Genomic DNA, 16,717 nt, shown 5'->3' on the forward strand with positions numbered 1-16,717 from the left:
CAGGGAATGAGGATACAAAGAATCAGTGTCTTGATATTTGTTTTTGCTGAATTTGCATAATCCATTTGGATCAGGCCAAAAACAAGGTTTTAAAAGGTTTGATTTGAAGCAATAATCAAATTGTGTGACCAGTATGTTAAGGTGGACCAAAGCCACATGAAATCTTCCAAAATATACAAATATTCTATTTTCATATCAAGTCTTTTTGAACCATAATTAGAAACTTTTAATTTTCATTTGAAAATTACAAACTTATTTTCCTTCAATTGGGTACAAGATGATATTCTAAGAAGTTGTTCTTTTTTGTCTGGTGCAGTCCACAAAAATGCAAAGAAAAGCGAGCAACTGGGACGAGACCCATTGGGCTGAACATCAAGAGGGGTTGTGAAGGAAAGAAGAAAGTGAGGTACGTCACAAAAAATAATAATAATAATAATAATTATCAGAACTGAACTGTACAATTGAGGAGGCCTTCTGTTTGAACTTCAAAACCAAGTAAATGCCTCAGAGGAAACAGACCTGTAACCTGAAGGCATAACTGAACCAAGTTGACAATAACTGAAGCAGCACAGACTAAAATATATGGATAGCAGCTGTTCATTACAAAAACAACAACTGCAACAACAGTGATAAATCCATTCTTTAAAACAAGCACACAAAAGACTGAAAGGTCTAGGTTGAGACAGTTTGAAACACATTCATACAGTATAACTGTTTCTTTCTTAAAAGAGGGCCATGAAGACAGTGCTGAGGCAGGTATTTAATTTGTCCTCTGGTTTGAAATCTCAGTCCTCCTTCTGTATTTGCAGTTTTTGTAGTATGTCTCTTAACTGACGCAGAACAAGTGCCACTAAACATTATGCTGATCCATGATTGGATGATTGTTGACTGGCCACAGCAAAAAGCGTGTAGTCACTCAAACTGATGAAAAATGTCTTGAACTACTTAGTGAAGGTATAAAACTGGGAACTATATATGGAAAAAATAATAATAATTTGAACAAAAACACATTGACTCAAATAAAAATACTTTCCATCAACATTCCATGAGAAAACAATGCTTTTAAAAACAGAAACTAAGGTTGAAAAAAAAAACATTAAAGTTAACACATCCTGAGAAGAATCTGACAAAAATAAATACACCCCCACTGCTTGTTCGTCAGTGTGTATTTAAATGTGTGTATGTGTGTAAAGGGCAGACAGGAACAGGGCAATCAGTCCTGATTTAGTTGGCTGTTTGTCAGTATCCCTGCAGTCCGTTATAAATCTTTTGAGATGGTGTCTGTTTCAGAAGCTGCCTTATACCTGAGAAAAAAAATATTCATTGAATTCATTAAATCTACTCACAGATACGCAAAAGATAAAGAGACAACACATTCGAGATTATACTTATTAGATATAAAAACCTCTTACCGTCTTTCTGCTGGTCATCAAGCTGCTCTTTGGGGAAGTCTACATCAAAGGTGACTATGAGCGACCCACGGATATTGTTGTTGTCAAAATTTGGCAGGCCCTCACCCTTCTTCCAGAGACGAGCTCCTGGCTTTGTGATTTTATCCCTCACAATGTGCACCTACAAGAGAACAAGAGACACGTTCCTGTGCTTGCAAAGATCATGTGACAATAGGACAATATTACATTACAAGTACAACAGATATCCATGAACTGTGTTAACAGAAAAACTAATTATTCAATCAGATGAAAGTACAAGCTAGAAAACTGGACATGCCTTGTGACCATCTAGATGAGTGATGTCCATCTCAAAACCAACAAGAGCCTCTACCAGAGAGATGGTGACATTTGTGTAAAGGTCGTCACCTCTGCGCTCAAACACAGGATGCCTGGACAAACATAAATGTACAAGTGATAAATTGGAAACCCAAAGCTATAACTGTGTATGACCTCACTCTTTTAGATTGAGTAAAGGACTAGACTTTACCAGAATACAAATACACTACCTTTGATGTGTATCATAACAAATGGACTAAAGATATATTATATCTACATTGAAAAAGAAAAGGTTCAATCCATTGATTGTTATTGTTGCAATAATATATTACTCTTACTTTAAGACTTTGATGCGGAAACGCAGATCTCCTGGCTCACCATCAATATGAGGTTCGCCTGTAGAAAAAGACATGTAACAGAAACATAATATACACAATCTATAAATATCAATGTTTCACCATTAAGCCAATTCATTAAAATTCAAGTAGAATTATTTCCCATACCTTCCCCCATGAAAGGGTATTCCATCTCATCTCTCACACCCTGCTCGATCTCCACCTCTAGCGTTCTCTCCTCATTTACAAGCCTGAAAATAAAGATAAAACCATTTAAAAAGGAAATCATATACTTTTTGGTGAGCCAAAGTGGAAGTGATTTTTGGGTAAAACTTACTTGACATTGGGGCATTCATCACACACTACTTCCTGTGTCATCTGGAAGCGACCTGGTCCTAGTTGTGTGGTTCTCATTTCCTGACGGCAATTGCATTTCCTTTTTCCTGGTGCTTCTTTTGCAACAGGTTTGTTTCGTACCACCTACGTGTTGAAAGAGAGGAAACAAGAGGACAGGATTGAGAAAAAGAGATTACTCTTGAGAGTGTCCTTTTTCGCATGGATTACGTACACCGCCAGGCAAAAGTTTATTAAAATCCCCTAACACAATTAACCCTTAAATACATACCTCGGGTCTTTAGTGACCCGGGACCTCATTCCACCCCCTATATCTAATCCAATTTTTTTGCAGTTGTGCCCCCATCTCTTTAGTATTCCTCAACATTTCTTTCATGAATAATATAAAAGAAGCCAAAACTGCAATAAATATATATTTTTTATAATTGCTTAAAGGGATAGTTCACCCATCATTTATTCACCCTAATGCCATCCCAGATGTGTATGACTTTCATTCTTCTGCAGAACAAAAATTAAGATTTTTAGAAGAATATCTCAGCTCTGTAGGTCCATACAATGCAAGTGAATGTTGAACAAAACTTTGAATTTTCAAAAATCACAAAGTCAGCATAAAAGTAATCCATAAGATCCAGTGGTTAAATCCATGTCTTCAGGAGCAATGTGATAGGTATGGGTGAGAAACTTATCGATATTTAAGTATTGATATATTTTACTTTTTTTTTTTTTTTTTACTATAAATCTCCACTTTCACTTCCACATTCTTCATGCATATCGCCACCTAATGGTCAGGACTGGTCAAAGGTGGAGATTTATTTATTCACCTGTTTCTCATCCACACCTATCATATTGCTTCAGAAGACACTGTTTAAACCACTGGAGTCTTATGGATTACTTTAATGCTGACTTTGTGATTTTTGGAGATTAAAAGTTCTGGCCACCATTCACTTGCATCGTATGGACCTACAAAACTGAGGTATTCTTTTAAAAATCTTTGTTTGTGTTCAGCAGAAGAAAGAAAGTCATACAGAATGTCATCTGGGGTGGCATGAGGGTGAGTAAATAATGAGAGAATTTTCATTTTTGGGTGAACTATCCGTTTAAGTACCATAGGTATGTAATAGTGTTGCTTTTTTGCGCTTCCATAAATCATATTTTTTTAAATTATTTAAAATCTTTATTATTTTACTATCACGTTTCTGTGTGAAAATGGTGAATTATCAGTATCTCATATGCGTGTACATATACATATTATACATAGTATTTCTTTCTCAAGGTGGCACTGTTGTTTCAGTGATTGACTTGATTTACATTTGACCTTGCTATTTGATGAAGACAGTACAGTAAACTTTAACAAGTGTAACACTTGAACAGTATGATATAGCTATTAACATTTGGGTGAACTACTGACAATATATAAGCTGTGTGTCTATTTAGACTCAAAAAGTGCTTGAGAAAATACATGTGTAGCTTACGTGTTATGTGTAACTCAATGTGTGTTTGAAAGCCAGTTGAGTCTCATGAAATTTCAGTGTGAAATTAATGAACTCTGTTCTAGATTTGCTCTGATTTGTTGCATCATCTCTTTGATATATCAAAAATAGAACATCAAAATATATCAGAATAAATGATAATATGTTCTATTCTATTATTTTCTAATTGTCTTAAAAATGCTTTGGAAAATTTTACACTGTCTGGGCATTTTGTAGATCCATTGATAGATAAATGTGCCAGGTCTCTGGAGACCCACGTATGTAATAATGTTTGGTGAAATACCCATGCATTTAAGGGTTAAAAAACCGAGAGTCTGCGCACTACATCTGGTAGGAAATTAGATCAACAGCGAAAAAAGCTCACCTCAACAAAATTCCCAGAATACACCTCTTCTAGGGTCACTTCAAGGTCCAGTACTATGTCATTACCCCTTGGAATATCCCGGCCAGCTGGCTGCGTATTTCTACCGAACATAAATCCAAAATCCCCAAAGAAACTGGAAAAGACAATAAACATCTTTGAAAAATCAGTTACATGCTGTAGATTAAATTGTGCAGTGCCAAAATTAGTGTTTATGTTTCGATTAGATATGCATCTGAAACTAGATTAACAAATTAGGAATCAGAGGTTTGCAAATCTAGACCACAAATATGTCAGCAATGAACTCTTAATTGGGCATTATTTTTGTAAATATTGTGAGGCTTGTAGTGACATGGTTGTTTACCTGGAGAATACATCACCATGTGAACTATGATGGCCCTCCTTTAAACCCTCCTCTCCATATGTGTCATATTGTTTCCTTTTCTCCTCATCTGAGAGCACCTACATTCAAAAAGTACCATTAGAGATTAGTCTTTATATCTGTACCTGAACTATATAGTCTTTATACATATAGCTAATACCACAAGCAAAGCCGCCCTCCTTGATTTTTTTTTTATCGGTTTGATGAGAAATCATCTCACAGATATCAAATCATAATCATTTGATATACCCACAATCATTTTATTCAGATATATATTAGAATATATGTATTCTATTATACTTTAGCTTTAAACATATGAGCTTCATATAATAAAATTTAATTTATTATTTCACAAAATAAAGATTATTGCCCAACGATTTAAACAGGAAATCATTAAATTATTTAACAATTCCATTGTGCACATATAAGTACACCACTCTCCGCAAGAGATGCTGGAGCTCCACGTCATATGTCTCATGAATAACAATAAGCAGATATTTCAACCAATCAAAGGCGGCCACACATTTCTTTCAACCAATCAAATCACTCCATCAGTTTGTTTCTAACAACAACGCTCATGCTTGTCACATCCGATGGCATTGTACTGAGATTGCACAGAAATATGGGAAAATATTTAATACGAAGCTTTAGCGAAAAAACAAACCGTCCCCAATTTATTTTTTTATTGGATTAAATTTACGCATAAACTTCGCATCAAAATTATAACTAAGACATGCAGTACACCTAGACACACCACTTTCATATTTATGACATCCGGTAAATATATATTTGTAGAGCATATCAAATGTAAAAATGAGTAAAAAGTGCCCATGTGAAAAGACTTTAAAATAATTTAAAATCATACCTCGTAAGCAGCTCCAAGGTCTGCAAATTTGTCTTGGGCATTTGGGTCATCTTGATTTCTGTCTGGATGAAGCTGCAATGCCAACTTTCTGTAGGCTTTCTTTATATCTTTAATTGATGCTGATCTACTAACCCCCAGAATTTTGTAGAAATCCTTCCTGAAAATACAGAGCAGTGATAAATTAATTCAGTGTATGGATGTGTAAAAGTAACTACAATTAATAACCATTTATCATCATGACGAGCAAATCATCCAGGAGAAATTTGTATGGGACTGTCATATGAAATCTTTAGCTGTTTATGATAAACCCACATTTACATAATCATGCGGAACAGTACTTATGAAGCAGCAATGACAAGTTATCAGCCTGGCCACTTCAGTTATAAGCGATTGTAAAACAGCAGACAGGACTATTTTTTGGGAACAATATACATTACACTTTGCATTTCTCCCGATTTAAACTCAATTCGTTAAAGTACAAGAGATTAAAAGGTGCGATTTGCAGTAGTTTATGGAAAGCTTTAGCATGATGCATGGACAGTGGCGTAGACCAATCACAGTGAAACATGTGTACCAGCCAGAGAACTGAGTTTATAATGCACTAACATAAAACCCTGAAAATAACACGATATCTACATACCCGGCCAGTACTGTCGATATCAAATATAAAAGCAGAAAACACACACTTGACAGTTTCATTCCTCTAACAGCCATGGGTCCTTGTTTCTTTCAGAAGTCCAATAAAACACCGGCTTTCTGTGTGTTGTCTATCAAAAAACCTCTTCATGCTCTCTCGCAAGTCCCGCCTCTTTTTTAAACGGAAGTGAAATAAAAGTCCTATCGCAATGTTATATTTTTTATATGCTGTCTGTCACTTGCACCTTTTAATATTGTTGAACTTAAACGTAAGCACTAACTATACCACTGATATTAATTCATGGTATATATATATATATATATTTTTTTTTAACTGCAGAATAAAACTCGGACGACCTATCACACAAGAACTATTACATACTGTGTAATATACAGATAATTTCAATTTGTATTTATGAATTTACACTGGCGGCCAAAAGTTTGGAATAATGTACAGATTTTGATGTTTCGGAAGGAAATTGGTACTTTAATTCACCAACGTGGCATTCAACTGATCACAAAGTATAGTCAAGACATTTCTGATGTAAAAAAAAAAAAAAAAACCCAGCACCATCACTATGTGGAAAAAAAAAAAAAAAAAAAAATAAATAAATAAATAAATAAAAATCTAGACAGGCTCCATTTCCAGCAGCCATCATTCCAACGCCTTATCCTTGAGTAATCATGCTAAATTGCTAATTTGGTACTAGAAAATAACTACTGTCTATCGGCGCTTCATTCAAATTGCGCTGAAACTGCCCAAAAAGTGATGTTTGTGGGGCTGGAACACCCAGTTTCCCACAGATTATTGGAGAGTGGGGCTTATTTAAATTTCCACCAGATCGCTGCATCAGGAAAATTGCAGAATTTTTTTAAGTGCTGTGGCTGTGACAGATATGAGGTCACATATGATCTAACAATGATCTTATCTGATCAAGACCACCATATAACAGAGGAACAGATCCCGTCTCCATCACCGCAGAACATGGACTGTTGAAAGGATAAGTGAATAAAAATAATATAATACAGCGAAAATGATGTTTGCCTTTATTTTGAATGCAGTAAATAATATTATTCAATCGAAACAGCTGTTATTAAGTTTTGATATGGAATATGATCATACTGAAGTAAGAATATTATTATTAATTGTATGTGGGTTAATCATTTAAGCAGTAAAGACACATATTGCATGTCTAGCGGTAATTTTTATTTTTATATATCACATTTCTTAGGCTTTAGAGGCATGTTAAACATGTGAGGATGTCTAATTTTTTCTTACATTTCCTGAAAGATCAAGCGATTTAAATGTAAAATGTGAGTTTGATTTATAATATTCGACTCAAACCAGAGGTGTTAGATTACCATATTAGCTTGAATTTCTACAATATATGATTAAATGAATCATGAGGATAGCTATTAAAAGGAGTTTCATCCACATATGATGTTGTACTTTTATGTTTATTAAAATATATTGTGTGAACCCTAGACTTCCTGTTCTGCTAATTGTTATTTGATGTTTGTTTACTTTGCAGGAGTAGGAAAGTCCTCTCTTGTACATTTACTTTGCCAGAATCAAGTTTTGGGGAATCCATCATGGACTGTTGGCTGCTCAGTGGACGACAGGGTATAGTGGCAATTAAATAACAGTGATTATGTTATGGCTTCCTCATATAAATCTGTAATGTAGTAGTCTGTTGTCTTGATTCTTTGCCCAGGCGCATGACTTCAGAAGGGCACTCCAGAAGAGAAGACTTTCTACATTGAACTCTAGGATGTTGGAGGATCTGTTGGCAGTGCCAACAGTGTAAAAAGTTCCAGAGCTGACTCAACTGGGGCAGGGAGGTATATTTATACCATGATCAATAGAAACATATGAATGCTTTACACTGCAACCCACTCAATGTTCAAACCAAATCTATGCCCTTGGACTCATCAAATAAAGTTGTATTTACAAGTGCAAAGATGGCCAGAAAAATGCTGGAATACCTCATAGGCTATATGGGAACATGTTTAACATACTGTATGTAATGACTCTGCTTTAATGATAAGTCTCTGTTCTTCTTATTGTTTCCAACAGGTATTGTTTTAGTTCATGATCTGACCAATAAGAAATCCTCCCAGAATCTTTACCGCTGGTCACTGGAGGCACTGAGCAAAGACTCCTCGCCTACTGGGATCATCGTATCTAATGGGTGAGTCGAGGTGAACTTATAGTTCTGATCAAACAATGCCACATTAGTCATCTCCTCATGTTGCCTCCATTGGACCATGGGATTCCCACAGCTGAATGATCCTCTTGATGTTGCTTATTTATTTATTTATAACATGTACTGTCCAGAGTATGAGTATGTATATGAGATAAGAGAAAACAATTGTTGTGTGTCTATTTAGGTAATAGAGAAGAGATACTTCACAAGAGACCCTAGGCAGGTGAGTGTGTGCATCTCTCTATGCACTTAACAAGTCCAATCCTCTTGCAAGAATGTGTCCACAAATGTAGAGAATATCTGGGTTAAGCCCGCTATACACTGTAGTATTTTTATAGTGCTTTAAGATTGTTACTTGTCAGATTGTACGATATGAACGTATTGAGATCGCCATGGCACACTGTGCAACAGTATGTCAGACTGTACCATACACATCATAGCCAACTGTGGTTCCAATCGTCCCGATCAGTGAAGATGAGCGTTGCGGAATAGAAGTGAAACTGCGAGATTTGCCCGGAGGAGCGTTTTAATTTTTATTTTTTATTTATTTTTTTATGGAAAGTTAGGGCATCAGCATTTCTTTTGCTCCAATACCACTCCATCACCAGCATAACATATAAAAAGAAAGATGGATTTTGTCTCATAGGCCTATAAGAAGACATCCTGATCACTTATACAGAAAATTACAGTTGTTGAGAAGGAACGCGAGTGGGGGAGGTAGCTTACAGGAATAATTAGCTATCACAAGCAAAGATTCATTGTGGAAATAAAAAGACTTGTGGCCCGAAAAATGACAAAGTTCTGCGTTCACATAAGGAAAACAAAAAAGGTGGGTTATAGTAGCCTACATCTTTCTCATCTTCTAGATTAGTAACCTAGGCCACGCAAAATTTTGAATAGTCATAGGCTAATAATATATCGTGCTTACAAATTCCCTGGATAATGCACAAACATGATATCGATTTCTATAATTGTATCTGCTGATTTGGATTAAAATGTTTTTTTTTTTTTTTTGGAGAGGTGCTTTTTAACTAAATAAGTTTACAGATGCTTAAACGAAATGTATTAAAATTAAAATAGTAATTAAAATAAAGTAGATGTCTTGTAGATGTTTTTATTTATTTATTTGTAATGCAATTCATTTATAATTTGAATGTAATTCAACCTATTATTTTCTTTTTTCTCTCTCTCTCTCTTCTCCTTAGATGCAGATTTTCACAGATAGGAGGCGCTTCAATTTCAAAAGTGACTGAATGTATGCACTTTGTATGTTGATGGGTTTTGTCCTGTCCACCACGACAAAATGATGAGTTTACCATGACAGAATGATGTTTGTGGCTTGATGAGATATCTCATGTTCTGATACATTTTTGTTCTCATATTTTACTTTAATTATATGGACCTAATCCAAAATTTCTTGCTTAGCACAGTGATCATTCATTGGGAATACCCTTTCACTTCCCTTCTGATGTATAACATTTGTACTAATGAGGTCACACATGGACCCTACTATATTTTTGGTAAAAAGTAAACGATAATAAATTTATCCCTTTTTATAGTATCATTTAAAGGGGCATTCAGTAGTTCTCCAGCTAGCGTTAACATTGCTCTTCTTCGTGTACTTTAAATACTGATGTGACAGCTGTGTTAGATCCTGCACTGCCATCTATCAACGTGAATCAGCATGATCGTCTCTGCTGCCCCCATCAGCTCTGGAATATCATTTGCATCTGGAAAATGTCAGAGTTTGAGGTAATTTCTAAAGTTATTTATTACTACTATAATATAATTGCTTTGCCTAAAAAAACAAAAAAAAACATCAGAAATCAAGCGAACATGCTTCTACTGTTAAGGACAGATTATTATTGTCCCTCATATCAGTAATCTTTGGAGACTGTCTATGTTTCATATTATTTCTAAAGATAGTTATTTCCTTTATTAGAGAACTGCTCAGTGTAAAATGAACCTCATTATCTAGCGATACAGAATGTCATGGTAAAGGAAAGATTAGAATTGTTTTTGATAATTAAATTTAACATGTCCATGAATACTGTGTTTGACAAACTTTTTATGTTTCAAAGCAACCAATGTCATGGTTTACACAAAATCCACAACAATCATTGTGCCAAGCTACTTTGCACTAAACGAATGAAGACGTATTCCATTTCATAGAGCTGGAGGTAGATGGGCAACCCTTACTATAGCTGTGATAACAAAGAAAAGAAAATTACATGTTGCTTTCTGGTTGCATTTGTAAACTGCTGAAAACTATCCATTACTAACATATGTTGACTACACACGTCATTTTAAAAAGTTTGAGGGAAACTTGTATGAGTTTTCTGTAAATTTCACTGATACTATTTTAGAGAGTGGTCTAAACAACTAATAATTCCTTACCTGTCCAACAAAAAAAGAAGCAACATCGGCATCACTACTCATGTTTTTTTCCGTCATCAAATCTTTCCACCTTGTGTATACCGTACCGATGTTACTCTAGTTTTTTGCCTTTGCTGGTCTTTCTATCTTCTTGCTTCAGACCTTTTTTTTTGCTTCTTTGGCAGTACAGCTACCGGATTTCCCATTGTCTCCGCTGCTAAAGCACGGTAAATATGTATGTTCCATTGAGTTCTTTTCACTCTTCACATCACCAAACAACACTGCTCTAAGCATAGCCAAGCCTATGTACGTAGCCAGTGAGCGCAAGGATTCTCTTCTTCAACGTTTAGTGAAACACCGCGAGTCATACGAATTCAACATGGCAACAGACATTGAGGGGGGTGACCCGCACCATATATAATAAAACACTTTTTTTAAGAAAACTATTATGAGTACAGTCTTCATCTCATGTGAGTGTTCACCATTCAGATCACTCTTCACAAAAACATAACTCATTTGTTAATGTGTAAAACTTTTTAAATTAGCCCAAAATTACTGAATGCACCTTTAAAGAGAGATGTGTTTATTTTAATAATTACCTGAGCCTACTTATACTTCATCTTTGTGATTAGTCGGTTGCCAGTCATTTGAAAGTAGAGATGAACACACTCACTCATATATTTATAGTTTTTTATTGTTGATCTTTGTAATTTAAAAATAATTTAAAAAGATAGGTCTTTGCTATATTAGCAAGCTGCTCATGTTATGCATGTACATAGAGCTATTTACTTGAAACATCAACAAAAAATAAAGGTGAGCTTTTGAGTTTCCATTCCTTTTTCTCTGTACACTTATATGCTTTATACTGTATATTCTAGCAGCCACAAAAACTAAACTGCAAATATTTCTTTATGATCTTAATGTTTGAGATTTAGAACTGATAAAACGCTCAAAACAAGCTGAGTCTCACAATAAGAATGATCACAGAGATATATTTTTTATTCATGCTTGTTTTATTTCACGTACAAAAGTTATTTTGACATCCCAATTAGCACATAGTCCATACAATGCTTTTGCCAATTTTACTTTGTACAAACACCAATGAATTCTTGTCATCTCTACCAGAAAGAAAGCAGTGAAGAGTACAGAGCCACATAGCAGCATGGTACAACACCATACCACAGTGAAGTGAACCAAAACATTCAAAACTTTGGCTCAAACACACATCCTGCCTTCAGCTGTTTTCATACCTCTCACCACACACTTGCATGCAAAGTTGCAAACACAGGGGCTTCATAGGGTGACTTTTCACAAAGTTACACTTGGAGCAAAGAGGTGTGGAAACATATTGGGCAACTGGTTTTTGCAGGAACTGACTGATTTGAGGACCACCAATGAGTCACACTCACACACGCACAAATCCCTACAAAGCAACAATTACTGTACATTCATGAAAAATAATAGTAATAATAAACCGTCTGTGAAAGCAGTATATTTTGTTCAGTTTGGCAAATCTAAAAGCACTTTTAAACCACCAACATAAACTGCCAAAAATATATATATATATATATATATATATATATATATATATATATATATATATATATATATATATATTTTTTTTTTTTTTTTTAAATCAACTGCAATTAATTAATTTTAATCAAAATATTTCTGTCTTTCTAGGGCAACACATTAATACCAGTTTATTAATAATCTAATTTTGGCTAACCACATATACAGAGACACTTAATTTGACACTTAAAGCAAGAAAAAGTGAATGTTTAAATCCAAATGGATGGACACCAAAGGCAAATATTTAAAGGTGCACATAAACAATTTTTTTATTCATTGTTAATGTTTACTAAACAACCAATACAAAAGTGGTCTTGGACTTATATATTGGCTACTAACATCTTTCGAAGTGAATTCATCATCACGCAGAAGCTGTTTGAGTAAAGATGCTATTGCAGAAATACCCTGTTCACAGATTAATTTAAAGTGTCCTTTAGCGGGGTTACTGAGATTAAGTGAGTAAAATTCAGTCATGTGATCTCAACATGGCAGCCAGGCCACTATGAGAGGAAACATCCTTATGTAAAGAGAGAGACATAATTGGAGTCTCATGTGAGTGTACATAATTTTAAATGAAATGTCAATGGAATCTTTTAGTTCTAAAACATTTTTAAGTGGTTAAAATGTACTTATTACTTATAAGAAATCAATTCAATCATATATTTAATTTTTACCAATCTTCTTTTTAATCCAGGGGAGGAAGAAGGAGATTTTTACGTAGACTTCAGGATACTCTTTAAATGTACAGTCTTGATAGGTATATGAAGCAATTGCTTGTGGTTTATTATTGCAGAAAAGAGGACTTCCTGAATCACCCTATAGTGAATAAGAAGGGAGAAAAAGAGAGACAAAGATATATATATATATATAAAGGAATAATTGACGACGGACCGTTGAATTGTTGAAACATTGTGACCATTGCACCTCGGGTGTGCAATATTTTTCAACAATTCAACGGGCCGGAGTCAATTATTCCTCTTATACCACGGTTACCACACCTTAAAACATCTTGCAGGGTTTTATTTCAAGACATTGTCTGGTTTTCGTCCCTAAAACGCTCTTGTGAGTGGAACGCTGCTTTACTGGACTTACTGGAGTAACAAGTTTGTGCATGTGTGAAGAGTTTGTATTTGAGGGATCGAAAGACAGAAACTCAGAAAATGAGGGAGATCACTTCTGAGGTTACCTTCTTTGTTGCGACTCTTGTCAGAAGTAACATCGCTTCAAAATCGCCATATTCCCGTTATAAACCTTAACACTTTTTCATCCCCACTGAGATGCAGGAGTGCGCTGACATCACATGACGACTCCGTTTTTCTCTCAAGAGTATGTTTGGGCCTTAAGTGTGTGTGTGTCCACGAGTGTGTGTGTGTGTGTGTGTGTGTGTGTGTGTGTGTGTGTGTGTGAGAGAGAGAGAGAGAGAGAGAGAGAGAGAGAGAGAGAGAGAGAGAGAGAGAGAGAGTGTTTTTTTCCCACAGATATCTCAGATAATATAGAAACTGTTGTACTGATCAAGAGTATCTAGCTTTAAAACAGCTCAAGCCTTCGTTGCTAATTAGAAACGGGGGGCAGGGGGTAGCGCTGTGCTTTCCACTACAGCTATGTGAGGCTGATTAGGGCGAAATATATTGAAACATTTAAAGTTATTTCGGATAATATAAATTGTTGTATTGACCAAGTCGCGGAGGTGCGGCTCTATTCGTCAGTTGACTGGAGTCTCAGTGTGTGTGTGTGTGTGTTTGTGCGAGAGTGTGTACTGCGGGGGAGACGAGGGAGGGCGAGGGCTCTTTTTAACCGAAATTGAAATATATGTAGGATATTTCAGATATTGTTTGACGTTCTTAACCGATTTACTTTAACCAATGACTTTGTTTATATGGTTATTTTGTTATAGTAGCCTGTAGGGCTCTTTGAAGTAACTGAAATAATTTGGCGAAGTGATATGGAACCGTTATGCGGTCAAGACCTGGAACTACTTTATAGCCGTGCGTTTCCTTGAAAAATAATTGCGCACCTTAGAACGTCCGTGAGCCAATCAGAATCATTCAACAGACCCGTGGTATATACCACGGGTCTGTTGAATGCTTGATTCTGATTGGTTCACGGACGTTCTAAGGTGTGCAGTTATTATTGGTATTATATATATTATATAATGTGTGTGTATACACACACACACACACACACACACACACATGCACACACACTACTGGTCAAAAGTTTAGAAACACTCTCATGATCTTAAAAATCTTTTGATCTGAAGGTGTATGCTTAAATGTTTGAAATTAATTTTGTAGACAAAAATATAATTGTGCCACCATATTCATTTATTTCATTATAAATCTAAAATGTAATTAAAAAAAAAATTTTTTTTTTGAGAATTTGATGACTTGGATCAAATAATAAAGAAAAGCAGCCAATAAGTGCCTAACATAGATGGGAACTCCTTCAATACTGTTTAAAAAGCATCCCAGGGTGATACCTGAAGATGCTAAAATATAACACAGTTTTGATTTATTTTGGATTTTGTTTAGTCACATACATAATTCCCATAGTTCCATTTATGTTATTCCATAGTTTTGCTGACTTTACTATTATTCTAAAATGTGGATATATATATATATATATATATATATATATATATATATATATATATATAATGTATAATAAAGAATGAGTGTTTCAAAACTTTTGACCGGTAGTGTGTGTGTATATATATATATATATATATATAGTATACAATATATAATATTAGTATAATACAATAGTGATAATAAACATTAAGTAATAGTATAATATTGTATAATTAATATAATACCTGACAAAAAGCGTGTTTCCCATCTGAAACACTACAGATCATTCTCTCTGAGTTAAAGTGATACTGCCACTTTTCTTCACATATTGAATTCTCCTGCAGTTTGAGAGTGACTTCCCGCAGTAGACTTGTTGCCTGTTTTTCATTTGGGTTTTTCAAGCCCCAGCCTGCAATGGAGCATTTCACATTTGCTGGTGTTTTTCCATTTTTTTTAGGAAGATCCATAATTTTTACAAATTTATTCAGCTTGGCTTTGGTCTTCAGCTGCAAATAATAGAAGTCACTGAATTTTTTTATGGCATACTGTATATAGTTGCATACAAAGAGTACAAGTTAGAGTCACAATCGTTGAAGGTAAAAATACCTTAAGCAACATGATATCATAGCTGTAGTTCTTGTTCTTGTTGTTCTGTTCAAACATAGGGTGTCGAATGTATTTCGCTACTTGGATTCTCTGTTGGCTCTCCTCCTGTTTGTTGATATTATGTGCTCCCAGAACAACTTCTAAGTGGTTCCGACCAGAGAAATCATTACGACTGCAGATGGAATTAAAAATTGTAATAATGAGATAATTTTGGTCTTAGAGTATTTGAGTAACTGTAAAATATAGATGTACAAACGGCTAAACTAGTTGTAGTTTTGAGACTACAAACAGTCTTTTTAAAAAGCAACATATAATCAAATTATACAAATGAATGGAACATACTCACTTTAAACAGTGCGCTGATGTCAGTACATAATCACGTCTAATCAGCATCCCTCCACATGTGTGATGTCGATTATACTGAAGAGATGCCATGTATGGCCTGGAATGAGGTTTAGCCTCTTTTCCTCCTGTAATACCACTCTCCATCCCAACTGTGAAACACAGTCACAATATTAGCAGACTATTTAATGAGGGATTTAGTGGAGTGAACGTGAAATTTTACAAAAATAATAATAATAATAAAATCTTTCTAAATTTTCTAGCTAAACTAATAGTTTACAGTTTAAGCACATGCTCTTAGAAATGTATAGGTCCATGGAAAATGATGCACTTTTATTTTCAAAAATTCAGAAAGAAAGATTTAAATAATATCTTACCAGCCGTATAAATGCCAAAAAATAGAAGAAAAATGTAAAGACACATGATGCAACTCTCAACTGAGAAGGACTGAATTTAAACCGTAGTTGTGGATATCATGTCACTATACTCAAACCCACTCTCTACCTTCAACAGCTGTATCTCCTCCCCCTATTTCTTACCTCAAACCACAAATGTGCACACATTTACAAGCAGCCATAAGCAAGCAGACATCAGTGGACTGACAAACAAACTGGAGTTGCAAGAATAAACAGTTACAAAATACTCAAAAGTTTGTTTTTCATCAAAGAAATCAACCTGAACTATGTTACACAATATATAGTAATTATTCTTTCTTATGTAAAAGTAACACTGTTCCAAATATCTTTTTTTTATTTTATTTTTTTAGTCTTGGGTTACACTTTTGGTGTCCTACAAAAAAAAAGATCACATAATGAATCAGTGTACGCAGTAATTCTTTGGCAGTAAATGAGAGGATGTTGACTGTAGAAGGCTAAAGTTTTGATGATGATGATG

General features: G+C 34.8%; 2 protein-coding genes and 1 long non-coding RNA gene across 3 annotated transcripts; 1 reads left to right on the forward strand and 2 right to left on the reverse strand.

Moving 5' to 3' along the window:
* Positions 1-200: 200 nt before the first annotated feature.
* On the reverse strand, positions 201-6,320 carry LOC127447834 (dnaJ homolog subfamily B member 11-like). Its single transcript, XM_051709922.1, has 10 exons — positions 6,155-6,320; positions 5,515-5,671; positions 4,632-4,729; positions 4,271-4,403; positions 2,400-2,542; positions 2,231-2,313; positions 2,066-2,123; positions 1,729-1,840; positions 1,413-1,572; positions 201-1,304 (listed from the first exon to the last, which is right to left on the reverse strand). The coding sequence occupies exons 1-10, from the start codon at positions 6,226-6,228 to the stop codon at positions 1,240-1,242; spliced, it is 1,083 nt and encodes a 360-aa protein (XP_051565882.1). The 5' UTR covers positions 6,229-6,320; the 3' UTR covers positions 201-1,239.
* A 487-nt stretch (positions 6,321-6,807) lies between these two features.
* Positions 6,808-11,543, forward strand: LOC127447838 (uncharacterized). The gene is made up of 5 exons (XR_007898419.1): positions 6,808-7,774; positions 7,866-7,992; positions 8,228-8,342; positions 8,542-8,580; positions 9,563-11,543. It is a non-coding gene; the product is annotated as an uncharacterized LOC127447838 (long non-coding RNA).
* Positions 11,544-11,739: 196 nt separating this feature from the next.
* LOC127447836 (granzyme B-like) lies at positions 11,740-16,306 on the reverse strand. The gene is made up of 5 exons (XM_051709926.1): positions 16,201-16,306; positions 15,828-15,975; positions 15,482-15,653; positions 15,121-15,381; positions 11,740-13,121 (listed from the first exon to the last, which is right to left on the reverse strand). Exons 1-5 carry the CDS (start codon positions 16,244-16,246, stop codon positions 12,969-12,971), a joined length of 780 nt encoding a protein of 259 aa, XP_051565886.1. The 5' UTR covers positions 16,247-16,306; the 3' UTR covers positions 11,740-12,968.
* Positions 16,307-16,717: the final 411 nt, after the last annotated feature.

This window comes from Myxocyprinus asiaticus, chromosome 11 (genome assembly GCF_019703515.2).
Source record: "Myxocyprinus asiaticus isolate MX2 ecotype Aquarium Trade chromosome 11, UBuf_Myxa_2, whole genome shotgun sequence".
Lineage (NCBI taxonomy): Eukaryota > Metazoa > Chordata > Actinopteri > Cypriniformes > Catostomidae > Myxocyprinus > Myxocyprinus asiaticus.

Excerpts from the sequence above, each read along its gene's own strand:
- LOC127447836 (XM_051709926.1), bottom strand. The coding sequence starts at position 16,246 with ATGTGTCTTTACATTTTTCTTCTATTTTTTGGCATTTATACGGCTG. Across the intron at positions 15,976-16,200 it reads TTTTGGCATTTATACGGCTG|TTGGGATGGAGAGTGGTATT; the intron begins GTAAGATATTAT and ends TGTGTTTCACAG. Across the intron at positions 13,122-15,120 it reads GGAAACACGCTTTTTGTCAG|GGTGATTCAGGAAGTCCTCT; the intron begins GTATTATATTAA and ends TATTCACTATAG.
- LOC127447834 (XM_051709922.1), bottom strand. The coding sequence starts at position 6,228 with ATGGCTGTTAGAGGAATGAAACTGTCAAGTGTGTGTTTTCTGCTTTTA. Across the intron at positions 2,124-2,230 it reads ATACCCTTTCATGGGGGAAG|GCGAACCTCATATTGATGGT; the intron begins GTATGGGAAATA and ends CTTTTTCTACAG. Across the intron at positions 1,305-1,412 it reads TGATGACCAGCAGAAAGACG|GTATAAGGCAGCTTCTGAAA; the intron begins GTAAGAGGTTTT and ends TTTTTTTCTCAG.